The 16643-nt window shown below is 44.3% G+C and overlaps 1 protein-coding gene across 2 annotated transcripts in view; it reads right to left on the reverse strand.

Annotated features, from left to right (window-relative positions):
• Positions 1 to 7936: 7936 nt before the first annotated feature.
• The window catches only part of TMEM87A (transmembrane protein 87A), a 161008-nt gene continuing 152301 nt past the window's right edge, over positions 7937 to 16643 (reverse strand). For both annotated transcript variants that reach the window (XM_085627094.1, XM_085627095.1), the window contains exons 19-20: positions 9728 to 9758; positions 7937 to 8526 (exon numbers count right to left, since the gene is read on the reverse strand). In XM_085627094.1, coding sequence (XP_085483220.1) covers positions 8485 to 8526; positions 9728 to 9758 — 73 coding nt within the window. In that variant the 3' untranslated portion in view covers positions 7937 to 8484. The remainder of the gene's footprint in view (positions 8527 to 9727; positions 9759 to 16643) is intronic.

Here is a 16643-nt window from a genome sequence, read left to right on the forward strand (position 1 = left end):
TCGGGAAGTTTTCTCAACAGTTAAGCCCCGTCAGCTGTGTTTCCCCTTTTATTGTTTATTAGACAATTATCTCAATCCAGATTTTAAGGGTCTCTAAGTGCACCGTGACTTTGCTTATAATTAGTTTGTCAAATATTTCTGCTGAGGTGTCTGTTTTGTTCCTGCTTTTTATTGTTTTCATGTAGCCCCCTTGTCGCTTAATGGCTACTGCACAGCTCTTTTAGAAGTAAGGTTGCACGTGATGAACGAGACAGCAGGACAGAATGTGGCTGCATTGTTGAGGAATCTTGTCGTTCTGAATTTATAGCTATAAGCAAGGCCGCTGAAATTGGAAGATTGCGGTTGGCGGCGCATTCAGACCCCACCCGCCTCCCACCACAGCATGCTGAAGCGCCTTTGTGTCGTATTACTGGAAGTTTGGGCTATTGGCGTTGCATTACTATTAGCAACGCCAATAGCTCAAACTTTCAGTAATGGGAGACCTATTGCATTGCAAATGCTTGTTTTCACTTCTTTTCTTTTTATTATCCGCCTATCAATGTTACTTGTAATGGAGGTATAGGTTGTTAGTCTATAGGTTTTCTTTCACTGATTGTTTATTGCTCATTATGATTGTTAAGAATTTATTTATTCCTATTCCATTTACGTACTTTTGGAATCATGATTAGAGAACAGAGGAAATTGGTTCTCACCATCTAGTGCCTAACTTTTTGATTTATGATTGGGATGGCGGGGCGGGAGGGTGGGTCTGGGTGGGGTTTGATATTATCTTATCTCTGTAATTTCTGTTGGTGTGTAAATTTATACTTGCTAAAATAAAACAAAAGTAAAAAATAAAAAGATGAAATAAAATAAGAGGTAAACTAGAGCAAGATCGGAGTCATCTCTCAGCTTCGCCAACTGTGGACTACCTTAGCTTGTGGGCCGTTTCCAAGGCTTTGTGGGTCTAATATGTACCAAATACTTATTGATAATTTATAATCACGTGATACTTGCTTCGTAGATAAATCCTACTGGCAGGAGCGGTTAGGAGTGGAATACTCAGAGGGACACTGAAAGGAAATCTTAAAGTGCCATGATTGCTCGCTCAGAGAAGCACGCTTGAAGTTTGCTTATTTTAAAATTCTACATAATTGGGAGGAATGAGAAGAGAGTTGGAGCTTCTCAGTGCCCGGACTGTTCCTGCTCTTGAAATTTTGGTTTCTAAGTATTTGAGCTATATATGGGAAACACTAAGTTCAACTAGTTTTATCCCTTTTGAGGAATCAGACAAAATGGCTCTTTTACATGACTTTGTTGATTTGGATAATACAACTTCCCACTGGCATAGATGGATGTCGATGGCCCGTATGATGGTTAAGATCTGTTTTTTGAGACATTGGCATACACCTAGAGTGGATAGCTGAGCTTTATAAGCTAGCTACGTATGAAAACCCAATTTACAAGGTTCAGGTTCAAATTCATGTTTTTGATGAGATTTGGGGTCCTTTTTTGAGACTTTGTGATCATTGACTAATTTCCTTTGGCATGGGACAACTTCTTTTATCTATTTAATTGAGATAGCATTTGAAGTTCTTTCATTTTAGGAATAGAGTCTGGAATGATTTGTTTGGGGCTTGTGGTGTTATATGGTTTGTGCGTGGGAGGGTTACCTTAGGTATTGCTTAAACTGTGCTGGTTAAGCGCTATGGCTCATCCGTTTCTTATTAGGGTTTATTTTTCTTGTCTATTTCTCTTTTCTTTCTTTCTTATGATCTTAATATTACTTATTGGGATCATATTTAGTCTAGTTATTTTGATGAAGTGAGGTACTTTGTAGGGTACTTTGTACTTTATTATAGTTGTTTTTTTGTGTATCATTAAAATTACAATAAAGAATTGTATTACAAATAAAAAGATGTTGCCCTTGAATATATGGGAGTATGTGCTAACTGGTAAACATATTACAAAATGGTGCCCTTCCATCCATTGAAATACAGTGCGGAGAATTGCACTGGCTGCCCCCTAGGCTGAAGGCCATTGGGATAAGCCTTGTCTGTCCCGTAATTGTGGGTTCCTGGGGGTGGGGCGGGGTTGGGGTAAACATTACAGCCTGTCTACCCCTGGGTGAATTTGTGCAGTGGGACAGGCCACAAGGTTGGGAGATAGTGATAGGCGTAGGGTATTGTAAGCGGCGATTTTTTTTTTTTTTTTTTTTTTTTTTTAGAGGTTTTAGAGTTTTGTTTTTTTATAGGTGACATTTAAGGGGAGGTCGAGTCTTATTGCGGGCTCCACTTTGTGAGCTGGGAAGCAGGTCAGAGATTCCATTTAGGTAATAGTTAATGTTTTTTTTTCCCCAAACTCAGTTAAGAGCACGGGTCATGGAGGGAGATAAATGTGTGGCTGCCAGGGAAGCTTTGCACATGCTTTGCGTGGCATGGCGGCATGGGTGGTCATGAGTGAGCCCAGAAGAGAAGGTTGGGCAGTTGCCACATGCCCACCTCCCAGGAGTAGGGGCCGCTCTCAAGGGTTGTGGCGGGCTCACAGCGCAGATGCGATGGGAGATTTTGAAACTGGAGCTCAGAGGGACATGTGATAATGGGGCAAGATATGGTAAAACCCCTATAATGATCCCAATGGAAGAAATGAATGAAGGGTGGGCCAACGCGGATACTGATAAGGCCACTGGTTTTTGTCCCTTTAAATGATACTTCTACCACTGTTGTTTTAGTACTGGGTTTAGACGGGCATAGTATGCAATTGGAGTCTAGAGATGTAAGCAAGGGTAAATGCATTTGGATCAGTGAGGAAGAGGATGGGAGGTTTATGCAGGAAGCTGGAGTCGCTTTTGGGGTTCGCAAAGTGGGAGATCCCGTATGTAGGATCGACCTGGGGGCAGCAAATGGGATCTCATCACTGCCATTAGCAGCTGCCATTAAGCGGAAGCCAGTGGAGCAGGATACGGCTCCTGGACATTGGTCTGAAGGCCTAGGGAAGTCTTCGGCGGCTTTTCTAGCTACGAGAGATCGCTTTGACAAGCAGCAATCCACCACTTCAAGAGGATGGAGAAAATATGTGGATGTGGGTGATGGTACAAGACTGGGAGTGAGTGATTGGTATGAGTCAGTAGTGGATGATGTGGTCTCGGTTTATGGTGACGACACTGATATTTTTAAAGAGGGCAAAGAGTGTAATGCTGATGGGTTATAGAACAAGATTAGGGAAGGTCAGGTGGGATTTCCTCTACCAGTAAGCATAGTTCTGTCATAAGACTTAACAGGAGGAAAGAGGGGATTTGGTGACTTTCAAAGGTCGTGTGTGTATGAACAGAACACCATCGGAGGTGCAGCACAACCAAGGAGGAGCAAATCGGAAAGCAGAGCGGAGGATGGCAGTTGTACAGTGAAGTTGCCTAAAGATACATGAGAGTGGTGGTCGGTTTGGGACATGGGAAACAAGGGGTATGCTATGGTGAAAAAACAATCTGTAGGGATAGAGGATGGAAAAATACAAGAAAAAGGGCAGGGTGAGCTTTGTGGGAAATCCGTTGTAACAAAGGTCAGGGTGTGAAGAAAGTTGAGAAGGTGAAACAAATGTGCAACAAGGAAATGCAATGTGACGATAAAATAAAGGTAAGGAGGAAGTGAATAAGGAGGAAGGGGAGGAGAAGTATCAACATAGGAAGAAGATACCATACTTGGGGTTAGCAATTCCTTTAGGATCCCACCTGTCTGAAAAAGACAAAGAATAAGATTTGGAAACATGAATATGTGAAAGTTTTTTTTAACTATTACACAGAAACGTGCAATCTAACAAAGGTTCTAAAGAAGAGGAATGGGAATTGGCCACGCACCGTAGAGTACCGGTGACTGTGGATAATTGAACATCAGCTTTTTTTAATTATTATTAGTATATATTGTGAGAAGTACAGTGACAGGGCGGTGGCTCTTGAAGTATATGGATACAATACGCAAGTCTCAGATTCATTTTGGGGATATGCCTGGTTATGCTATGACGAAGGGATAGGACGAGTATGAACCCAGAAAAGCCATGGACTGACACAGACTCCGAGTTATGGCTACACTGGATGTCTTCTACACACCCCTCAGTAACCACGGATACTGCGAGTGGTTTGTCAATAATTTATAGGCTCTTTCAATACTGGCCCAACAAAGGGCGGGGTCACTAGGTATACAGATCCTTAAATCATAAGCATGCTGCAGATTTAATAGAGGGTTTTGCCCTGGACAGTTCTGTGGTTACAAGCATGAACGTTCAAAATGCAGGGGACATCACCCAATGACACAATGTTTTGCCATGGCCAACAATGGAGAGCAGCGGAGACGGGCAACGGGAAGGGGACAGGTAGTTCAACCCATTCCAAAGGGCGCCTACAGCAATTAAGGTGGCTAGACTTCTGTGGTGGCTTCAATTTTATCCTAACAGAAACAGCGACACTTTTGGCATGGGGTTTTCAAGAAAGTTTCAAGTTGGGGTATCAGGGTCCCAGGGTGAGATGGTGGGCTGACAATTTGAAATATGCTAGAGAGTTATCACATGTGGTACAGCAGAAACTAGAAGAAATACAGAAAGGCAGGTTTACAGGCCCATTTTAGGAATGGCCTTTTCCAAATTGCTGATTTTCCCTTTAGGGGTTGTGCTCGAGAAAGTGGAAGGGACAAGTACGGTTTAATTCATCACTTGTCATGGCTGGAAGGGTAGTGAGTTAATGACTACATTGCAGATGCAGATGTCACTGTGTCATACACGTCAGTGGACGATGAAGTGAAGCTGGTGAAGAGTGGGGGCTTTGGCCCTGAATTGGCAAAGAATGACATTTAGTCTGATTTCCGCCTGATGCCAGTATACCCGTCAAACTTTTAAGTGTTGGGTATGCAATTTAGTGGCGGCATTTATGTCAACAAAGTGCTTCCAATGGGTTGTGCCATCTCCTGTTCACTTTTTGAGATGTTTAGCACTTTCCTGCAGTGGGCGTTTAAGAATTTTAGCAGTCACAATTTGGTTTGCCACTATTTGGATGATATTCTGTCTGTCTGTAGGCAAGAACAGGACAGGTGAGGGTCAATAGGCTGTGTTGTTTTGAGAGCTTGGCGCAAGACTTGAAAGTCCCACTAGAGGCTGAGAGGACTGAGGGTTCAATAACGTTCTTGACCTTTTTACGAATAGAACTGAACACACTATAGATAATGAAAAAGCTACTGGACACCAAGGTGCATGAGATACAGGCTTTTCGGGGTTTGTTATTGTTAAACGGAAAGTGACTTTACGAACAGTAGAGAAACTTCTTGGTTATTTGAACTTTACATGTAGAGTGATCAGAGCAGGGGAAGCCTTTTGTAGAAGGTTGGGTTTTGCAATGGCGGGGTTTCTTTACCGCATCATAGAGTGAGAATTTCCATGTCGGTGAGGGTAGATTTGTGCATCTGGAGAGCTTTTTAGGATGATTTTGGACCCCATTGGTTTCTTGGAGGATGAGACTACTTGGCAGGTCCAGATATTTTCGGATGTCACAGGCGCCAAAGAATTTGGGATTTTCTGGGATGGCAGGTGGTGCGCTGAAGAATGGGGAGCACATTGGTTGGAGCTATGTAGAAGCATAGCCTTTTCTGATTCTTTGCACTACTGGTGGCCCGGATTGCTTGGGGGAAGAGAATTGGAAATAGAACAGAAATGTTTCATGTGGACAACAGGGCAGTGGTTGAGTTTGTAAACTGACAGAAGATGAAGCATTTGAGAGTATTGTGTCTGCTCAGGATACATATGCTATTGAGTCTGCAATGGAATATTGTATTTCAAGCTAGACATGTGCCCAGGGGCGAGCAATAATATAGAAGACGCTTTTTTTCGTTCACAGTGGTGGAGATTTTGCAGTCTGCCATCCCGAGGGGAAGACAAGAAGACAGAAGTGCCATCTGGGTGGGGGTGGGAAGGGAGAAGGAGTAGTTGAATTGGGGGGAAAATCAGTGTCAGAAGCTACAAAAAGGAGCGATCTATAAGCATGGCAGGAGTTTGTACAATGTTGGTGCAGGAAGCGTGATGGAATGGGAATGATGCACAAAGAAAGGGAGAGGGACATTGTCAGATTTGTTCTGAGTTTCACACAGTACAATTGCAGGTAAACTGGCAGGGGTATCCTTTTATGGGAAGCTATGGTGGGGTTATGACCCAGTAGGGTGTGAGCTTGTTAGGAGGATGTTGAGCGGTTGGGCAGGGAGCTGGGTACTAGGGATAACCTGAGGGAATCAGTAACTGTACAGTTATTAGCACTGTTGTTACTTACAGTGTCTAGTAGCTGTTATGACTCTTTCAAAGTGAAATTGTTTCGTTTGGCGGTGGTGTGGATGTTTTTGGTGCATTTCGGACTTTAGAACGGTTTGGTTCCAAAGTAAGGTCAGGCCTGTTGCATGGTGAAGATTTTTGCGTATCAGGTTGTTTGAGGATTTGGATGAGAATGTTGAAAACAGACCAAAAGGGAAGAGGCAGGTGGATTTGTTTGCAAACTGGTAATATGGCAGACCTCTGTCCTGTGAGGGAGTGGGAGAGTTTCTTGGTGTGGCTGGGATGCAAGGAAGATGAGATAGTCCGTAATGAAAATGGGTCCAGAGTGACAGCATCCAATCTATTGGCTGGAATGAGAATGGCGGTGATCTGCTTGGACAAAGAGTGATATGACACACAGCCCTTTAGAATAGGCGCAGCAACTGAGGCTGCAAGGTTGGATGTTTCTCGGCAGACAATTAAATGAATTGGTAGATGGAAGTCACAATGTTGTGAAAGATATATCAGATGTTGTTATGTTTATGGTGTATGTTTGTATTTATTGACGATTATGCTGCAGGTTGCATTGCTGGGCCAGTGAGGGCCAAATTGGGCACATGGATAGCAGCTCACTCATTTGTTTGCTGGTCGGCACAGTTTGCTGGGTCTTCCAAGCAGCTTACACGAGCTTTTATGGAAGGGTAGGAGTGGCATGAGGTACAGTGGTTTGCTGGCATTGCTATTACAACTACTTGCTGCCAGGGGATGCCCGGACATGTTTATCATACACCTAGGTAAGAACAATTTGGTTCCCCTTTACAGGTTGTCTTTATTGAAGCAGATGGAGAATTTACTTCTGCAAAAAAATATGTGTGTGGGAACAACCGTGATCTGGACTGAGTTTGTAGCACATTGTCGTTGGAGAGGTGCTTTGAAACATGCAACTGTATGAGACGCAAATTAAATAGAGCAATGAGAGTTTTTGGCCAATCTATCAGAATCACAACTTTAGCCCATACCCATATCAAGGAAGAAGAGGTTTTCTTGTTTCGAGATGAAGGTGTCCATTTAATTAAGTTTGGGAATTCTTTTTACTTATTTCGAACTTTGGGATTTACTGGAAAACATGTGGAAGGAGAGTTTGTGGTGTGATGGTCGGTAGTTTTAGCTGGCAGTGCAGTGTTTAAACTTACAGGGTGGGGCAGGAAGACATCTATTCAGGGGTTTCCTAGCACTTTATTTTGGCGAGGGTGGAGAGTCAGGTACCGCGTATCCACCCCTAGGGGAAGGGGTGACTCTGGAGGGGTGGGGGGAGGGGAAGAAGAGGAGTGTTTGGAGATGACTTGTAGGGTGTGTGAGAGAGATTGGGTAATGCAAGGGAAGGACTGGGACTGGAAGATGAAAGTTTGTGGTGGAGAGTTGATTTGTTCTAAGGAATTGTTGCAAGTTTGGGGTTGTTAAGGGACGGAGGAGGTCAGGAAACATTATGTATTAGAGAGGATGATTCTGGTTCATGTATTGTCTTTGAATTAATGAATTTCGATGACTACAAGCGTGTCTTAATAAAGTGGCTTTTTGCCTTGTGTCCGGGTCATTATTGCGCGATACAAATATTGTGTTGAGCCTTCTCGGGTAGAACACAAGTTGCTTTAACACTAATAAAAATCAAATCATGAGGTCAACTTGTAAGACATAATGTATTTTTATAACAAAAATTGCACTTATTAAATTGCTTACAACAAAAAAAATAACATCAGCGAGTAAGACTTCCTTGTGAATGTTTATGTCCTTAACAAGGTGCCATGCGAAAGGACCGCTTCCATCACCAAATGCTTTACCCTGTAAAGAACAGCACAATAAAAGAACATTCGGGCATGCCTGTGGTAGGTACTTGGTCCAGTCCTCACAGTTCTCTGTCAGCAGCCAAGAGGTTCTGTTGGTTTAGTTACTTTAAAAACACATAGATAAAGGGACCAAAAACAAAATAAAATTAGAGCAACTTCCAGGTCCAGGATTCTGGAGGTGGTGCACACGTGAAAAGTTTTATTTTGTCCTTTGTGTGAAATATTCCTGGCTCAGCCACCACAAGGCTCCGCTGAAGGCGCGCTCATGTAGGTAAGTAGAATGCAAAATGTCAGCTTGTTTTCCAGTCACAGGAGGAATCCCATTAAGTTGATCCACTTTCCAAAGGGAACTATTTGTGCTGCAGATACCTCTGTTCTGCCTTCATTCCATTTTCGACCTCTCAAAGTGGGTTATCAGCCTCTCCTGAAAGAAAAGCACAAACATAATGAATGCCTAGCCTTCCCACTCACCTCACTCAACCCAGAGCTGTATAATGAGGCTCAGGTGTACACACGAGGAGGCAATAAATCGAGCCAGCGAGTCGTGGCTTCTGATCCTGGTTTCAAAGTGTGCTTGATACACTGTTGTGTTTTTTTTTTAAATATTTACGTAGCACAATCCGATTTGTTCCCTGGTGAGTAAATAACATTTAGCATTATTATCAATCTCAAGGTTACTCATTTCATCATTGTACAAAGACTCAGACGGACTCAAACCTGTGGCCAGCAGGTTCTGCAAAGACCATTTAGCAGACACCCACCACAGGTCCTTAGCATCTTCTTACTCAGGCAGGTGCAGGGGATCAGTTTCCTTTGGATGAGATAACTCCATTTATGTTTTAGAGAACGCCACACGGCTTAGTGTTGAGCACAAAAAGCCTTTCTTAGACCTGGGTGGGCCACGGTTAACATTAGTCCTTGTGGGATCTAATCTGCACATGCCGCGGGCACAACAGAGCAAACTCACAAAGCCAAGCTTTAAAAAGACATCCAACCGCACAGGCTTCCTTCTACGTTTGGAGTAAATGTCCATAGAATTGTAGATTTCCAGTTGTGCTCATACGGACCTGGCTCATGCAATATTTCCACTCATTGAAGATCTGCGCGAGTAAGTCATGCATACGTTTATTTTAATCTTTTCCTCTGCAGAAAAAATAGTTCTCTCTATGGAAAATCCTCACCCACTTGTTAAAACGTTTGAGGAAGTTAAACATCCATTCCCACTATGAATACATCATTACTCGAACATGTTTTAGGAACATTTTTTAGGTGCATTTTTGCGTTTTCAGTGTCAGAATTGCCAAGAACATGTTGTGAATATCCATAAACCTATGAGTTTTGTGTGTCTGCGTGTGTACTCTGCTTTAGAACTCGGACACATCAGTGGAGGGCGCAGTCTCACAAAGGATTTGAGACGGATGCAACATCACACACAGACTGTCTTGAACATACAGCTAGCTGCTTGGCGGATTCAAGCACTCTATCACCACTATTAATATCACAAGACTAACCCCCCCCCCCCCCCCCTCGAATCAGGCAGGAAGAGCTGGCCGCGCGACGCTAAGCCTCGCGTGCTTCACGTGCTCGCTCACGAGACTCGAGTTTGAGTCTAGGAATTTACTGACCTCATCGGAGTCCAGAAGGGCCGGGAGGGCGCTGCATGGGGGGAAACGAAAACAAAACAAGGTTGTCAAATACAGACCAAAGCATGCGTTTTTTCAATGTAAAAACAGAAGGATTATAGTTATAATATTTATATTTTAGTAATAAAGTAACCGCCATGTCGTGATCAAATTTCACTCCATCGGACTGGAAATGGTGCCGGCGCTGCATAAACCACACTGGGCGCCTTCAAAGGACCTCACGAGACAGGACTTAACCACATCTTCAGGATTAGCACCGACTATGTACCACTCACATCTATATTACCTTTATGTAAATCAGTCTGTCGAGCCCAGTAACACTCGGCCCACTCACATGCCAATGTTTTATGTTAACAGTAATTTAAATGTAAATAGCCAGTACAACAAACAAACATCCTTTGTGATATACTGTAGAAATTGAACACTCGCTGCTGATGCCAGTCGGTCAAAGGTTCCTACAGCCTTTCCTCAAGAGCCCACTGCGGACGTACTGCAATCAGAAACAGAAGTAACACATATCCTCATATAATATCCAGCGAGCATCATTAAATATAGAAATCCCTCTTCGCCGGTGAGGGTTGTAAAACTAGTCAGGTCGCCTCTATTACCCGATGACAGTAGCTACATACTATAGAACCCTCTCAGCGGCCATGCAGGCAGTGAAGCAGGCCTGCTCAGCGGTATCACCACTGCTGGTTGGGAGTGCAAGGGGAACTCCTCGGGGGACCCTCTCTGCTACTGCACTCGAAAAACATTACAAAGAACGGGACCAGCAACAAGCTAGTCTTATTTAGGCGTGGGCGAAATCAAATTTATTTTCCCCGCAAAAATCCATGTGATGTTTGCCAAAATGAGACGTATTATGTGAAATACGCATGGGTTTTTGCCTGCGTGAAACTGCATACAAGGTGTGTCCGACACATAGAAGTCGTGCAAGATACCTTCTCAATGTATCTTCTTTTCGGTTTCTAAAGTAACAGGGAATGTTGCTTTCGCAGCACATGTTCTTATTTTATTTTTATTTATTTAATGTGTTTTTATATAGCGCGGACTTTACCCAAAGGTGTCAGAGCGCTTCACAATAGGAACAGTAACGTTACACAAGGAGAGGAGAGAATTACAAGTGGGCATGTTACAAAAGCAAACGTTACATTGCATCAGGCAAAGGTGACAAGTGTGCAAATAACAAAAGCAAACGTTACAAGAGGAAAAAGTGACAAGAGAAGCACACAAGATACAAGTAGAGGTATAATACTGCAATAAGTGGCAGTCACTCAAAACACAAGAACACACTAGGAAGGCACTTCTATAGGCATGGAGTACAGAATTTTCTATAATGAAAGAACTTCCTTGAGGGAATAGAGAGGGCGCGAATTAGATTTGGAAGGGTCTTTGAAGGAGGAGAAATTTGAGGTCAGTTTTGAAGGACCGGGAAGAGGTGGTGGTCCGGAGTTGAGGTGGAAGTGAGTTCCAGGTTCTCACCACATTGCCTGAAAAGGACTGGGCCATCGATCTTTCCTTTTTGAAAAAGGGAGTTTCAAGCAATAACTTTTCCGCATTACTTGATGGTCTAGAGCCTCCAGAGAGTTTCAGTTTGTACGCCAAGTAACGAGGAGAGGAGGAGTGCAAAGATTTGTGGGTGATACAGGCAGTCTTGTAGATAGATCTTGCCTCGATGGGAAGCCAACGGAGGGAAGATAAATAGGGTGTGAAGTGGTCACTTCTTTTGGCCCCATATATGAAACGAGCTGCTGAGTGGAGAACAGATTTAAGGGGGGACAGGTGGGATTATGGGAGGCCGGTAAGAAGAGAATTGCAGTAGTCCAATCTAGAGAGGACCAGCGATTGGACCAGGGTTTTTAGGTCTTGTTCCGGGAAGAAGCGACGAATCCCCCAAAGAAGGCACAGTTGGTATCGAGCAGACTTTGCAATGGAATTAATGTGGGGAGTAGATTGAGCTTGTTGTCGAGTACGACACCAAGGGATTTTGCGTTGTTGACAATTTATTTATTTATTTATTTAAGAAGCTTATAAAGCGCACGGCTACCCCCAAAGGGGGTGTCCCGGCGCTGCAGACTGCATACTAGGAGAAAGAGCAATTAAGGGGTGGAGAACAACCAGGTTTTCAGTTTGTTACGGAAAAGAGATTCAGAAGGAAGAAATCTAAGATCAAGCGGCAGGCTGTTCCAAAGTTTGGCCGTCATTACGGTAAAGGCTCTCCCGCCCAACCTGAAGCGGCGGAATCGTGGAACAATAAGAAGTCTTAGATTGTTCGACCGCAAGGATCTGGCCGATTGAGAAAGCACCAATCTTTTTCTCAAGTAGCCTGGGCCTAGTCCGTTGAGGGCCCGAAAAGCCAGCGTCAGCATCTTAAACTGAATGCGACGGGCAATGGGAAGCCAGTGTAGCTTCCTACAATAGGACGCAACCGACTGGCGATAGGGGATGTTGCCTATCAATCTCGCCGCCGCATTCTGAACGATCTGAAGACGTTCAATTTGGTACAAGGGGGCACCGGCATAGAGACTGTTAGCATAATCCAGATGTGACGTAATCAGGGCATGAATGACAGTTCTACGAGCATCTAGAGGAAGATAAGGAAAGATCTTCCTAATCATACGCAGTTTCCCGAAGCAAGCTGCCGTGATCTTATTAATTTGAGCTTTACAAGAAAGAGCATTGTCAAATTGAAAGCCCAGGTTACGTGCAGTTTGGACGGGGATAGGAGGAGGATTAAGCACACTCAGCCACCACAAGGTGGTAGAGGGAATAGTTTTCTGATTAAAAAATAAAACCTCCGTCTTATCAGTATTGAGTCTGAGATCATTAGAAGTCATCCAGGAGCATATATTGCCAAGACAATCACGAAAGCTGGTGAAACTGGAGTCAGAGTGATCTCTAAAAGAAAACATAAGCTGAGTATCATCAGCATAGGAGATCACTCTGATCCCCCAGGATTCCACAACCTCAGCCAGAGGGGCAAGATACACGTTAAAAAATAGAGGGCTAAGCGCTGAGCCCTGAGGCACACCACATAGGAGGGGTTTACCCTCTGATTTGAACGGTTTAAGAAAAACCCTCTGAGTACGTGAGACAATGATGGGTTTATTGTTAAGTAGATTCATCTGATCCATCCATGGTTGAACCGGAGGAGGAGAGAGTGAGGAGGAGAGGAGGAGGAATTCAGTTTTGGAGGGATTCAGAATCAGTTGATAAGTTAACATCCAGTTTTGAATGGAGTTGAGAGTAGAGTTTAGGATGGAGAGATCGTGTGTGGAGGACACCTTAAGGTAGATTTGAGTGTCGTCTGCATAGAGATGATAGAGGATCCCAGATTTACTTAGGAGATTTCCCAAGGGTTCCAAATAGAGGTTGAACAAAGTGGGTGCAAGTATAAAGCCCTGAGGAACACCTTGACCTACCGCCAAAGGAGATGAAAGACTGTTCGCTATTTTGATAATTTGGGATCTATCAGAGAGGAAGGAAGCAAACCATTTGAGCACTGTGCCTTCCATGCCCATTCTCTGTTGAGTGTTAAGGAGAGTGTTGTGATTGAAAGTGTCAAAGGCTGCAGAAAGGTCAAGGAGAATTAGAAGACAAGACTCCCCTGAATCGAGTATCCGCAGCACGTCATCAATCACTTGCAGCAGGGCTGTTTCAGTGCTACAGTTTTGAATGAAGCCAGACTGGAAATTATCAAGAAGATCATTGTCCTTGATATGACGGGAGAGTTGTTTCGCTACACATCTTACTGTGATTTTCGCAAGAAAAGGTAGGTTAGTGATGGGGCGGAAGTTGTTGAGGTCGTTCACATCAGCAGTGGGTTTTTTAAGAAGAGGGGTAACCTGCCCAGTTTTCAAGGAAACAGGAAGGGAGCCTTCACTGAGGGAGAGGTTAACCAGAGTGGTCCAATAGGAGAGAGAATGGGTGTAGAAGTCGATAGCAATGGCACTAGGGATGGGGTCAAGAGAATGGTATGAGGGCTTTGTTTCGAGGATGCACTTGAGGAGGGCATCTTCAGAGAAGGAGTCAAACTTTTGCCAAATGGCTAAGGATTTGCGCTCCTCTGGAGGGTTAGGATGAATCACCTGATCCACAGGTGATTTCACTTTTTCGTCAAAGAATACAGCGAATTCCGCTGCTTTCTTTGTAGAATCCTCCAGCTTGGAGGTTGGGGGAGAGTGGTTGGGATTCTTGATGAGGTCGAATAGTTTTTTGGGTCTATTTTTGGCTGAGTCGAGGAGGGTTCTGAAGTGCGATGCTTTGTCAAGGAAGATGTGCTTGTGGTAACTGGATCTTGCTGAACGAAGCGTGGCCAAATTATTGGTGGAGGGTGCTTGTCTCCATTGTTTCTCCAGGATTCTTAGGTACTTCCTTTCTTCATAGAGGGACTTGTTGAACCAAGGTGCTGAGGGAGTAGGCCTTTTCCTTTGAAGAGGAGCGACGTTATTGATTTCGACTGCAAGGACTGAGAGGCATTGGGAGGTGAGTTCGTTAACATCCAGTTTCGGGTCTAGCCTTGGGAGTGATAGCAAAGACGAATCACAGAGGGTCAATATTTGTAGTGTTACGGAACCTGGAGGTAGTCCTCTTAGGTTGGGCGAGAGTTATTGAGTGTGATTGGTGAAGAGAGAATGGAATGAGGAGGTGGTCAGACCAGTCTACATGAATAGGGATAGCGATAGTAAGCATGCCTGCTTTGGAAATAACAAGGTCCAGGATTGAGTCCTTAGAGTGTGCTGTTTCTGTGCACTGTTGGATAAGATAGTTTGCGGAGAGGAAGGAGGCTAGCATATTCGCAGAAGAGTCTTCCAGCGAGCACCAGTGGAGATTGAAGTCACCCACAAAGATCTGAATTGTCACTTTGGGAGTATTGGTCGCTGATGAAGTCAGTGAGTTCCTCCATAAACGAGGGGCCGCTACCAGGCGGGCGGTAAATGATATGGAATCTGAGGAGTGAGCGGTGGTGCAATTGAAGCTCAAGAGATAGGCATTCAAAGGTGCGGAAGGAGCTGTTAGGAAAAGCCTTAAGTTGAAGGGAGTTAATAAAGATGACTGCAACACCTCCCCCAACTTTGTCTATTCTGTCATTTCTAAATATAGAATAGCCTGTTGGTAAAAGGAGATCAAACAGAGTGAGATGTATCATTGAACCAGGTCTCTGTGAGGAAGAGCATGTCTATATTGTGAGGGATGATGGTATGAGAGATTTCAAGTTTGTGTTTTATTGCAGATCTGCAGTTGTGGAGCAGACAGCGAAACTCAGTCGAGACTGTTTTGGTGATGGGGGTACTTGGGCTATGAGGGGTGATAGGGATATTATACTTATGAGGGTGCTCGTGAGGATTTAGGTGGATGATTGGTTCTGACAGAGGTGATGGTCGGAATAGTGTAGAATGAATATGCTACTTACCAGTATGCATCTGTTCTTGGCATGTAGGGCTGCTGACATTCATATCTGTGCATAGATCGCCGCCTAGTGTTGGGTCCGGATGTTTGCACGTTGTTGTCCTGGAAGAGTCTTCGAAGTATCCTTGGATAGGTGACTCCTCCCCTGGACTACAGTGCGCATGGGCATCCTCTCCATCCTCAGATTGTTTTTCGCCATTGTGGCAGTGATGGAGTAGATACAGTAAGTGATGACCATGCTTTACAGTAATTCTGAGAGCTGCAGCTGCGACAGGCGCCGGGGAGGAGGGAGGGCGATATGAATGTCAGCAGCCCTACATGCCAAGAACAGATGCATACTGGTAAGTAGCATATTCAGTTCGAGGCATGTGGGCTGCTGAATTCATATCTGTGCATAGAATGTATAGCAGTGCCCTCTATTAGCGGCGGCTACCAGTGCCAGCTGCAGCAGTCTGAAAAAGAGTTTTGAGAACAGCCTGTCCTACAGCTGCCTGCTGTTTTGATTGCACATCTACACAATAGTGCTTGGTAAATGTGTGTGTAGTGGACCATGTGGCTGCTCTACATATATCATGCAGGGGAATATTTCCTAGAAAAGCCATGGAGGCCCCTAACTTACGTGTTGAGTGGGCTCGTGGGGGAATAGTTAATGTGCGTTTTGCCTTTTGATAACAGATTTGAATACACTTAACTATCCATCTGGCTATCCCTGCTTTGGAGATGGCGTTACCTTTGTGGTGCGGGGCAAAGGCAACGAACAGTTGTTTTGTCTTCCTGAAGGGTTTAGTCCTGTCGATGTAGTACATGAGGGCCCTCTTTACATCTAGTGTATGGAGTGCCCTTTCTGCGACAGTTTGTGGGTTTTGGAAGAAAACGGGCAGTTCAATAGTTTGATTCATGTGGAACTGCGATATTACCTTGGGCATGAATTTGGGGTTGGTACGTAGTACGACCCTGTTGGCGTGAACCTGTATAAATGGCTCTTGAACGGTTAGTGCCTGGAGTTCACTAACTCTTCTTAAAGAAGTGATCGCTACCAGGAAGGCTACTTTCCAGGTGAGGAATTGAATCTCGCATGAGTGTAGAGGTTCAAAGGGTGGACCCATCAGGCGTGTGAGGACCAGGTTGAGGTTCCACATTGGAGCTGGTGGGTGGCTTGGTGGAATGACTCGTTTGAGTGCTTCCAAGAATGCTTTGATGGCAGGCACTCTGAATAGTGAGAGGTGCTGCCTGGTTTGCAGATAGGCTGATATTGCGGTCAAATGGACACGTATAGAGGTGTACGCCAGATTGCATCGGTATAGGTGTAATAGGTAACAAATGATGTTTTGGATGGATGCGTCCAGCGGGTTAATGTCATTATTACTGCAATAAATGACTAACCTTTTCCATTTGGCTGCATAGCAAGCTCTTGTAGTGGGTCTCCTGGCCTCCTTGATGATGTCCATACAGTCAGGTGGCAGGTTGAGGTAGCCAAACTCTAGGACTT

Source organism: Triturus cristatus, chromosome 9, assembly GCF_964204655.1.
Source record: "Triturus cristatus chromosome 9, aTriCri1.1, whole genome shotgun sequence".
Lineage (NCBI taxonomy): Eukaryota > Metazoa > Chordata > Amphibia > Caudata > Salamandridae > Triturus > Triturus cristatus.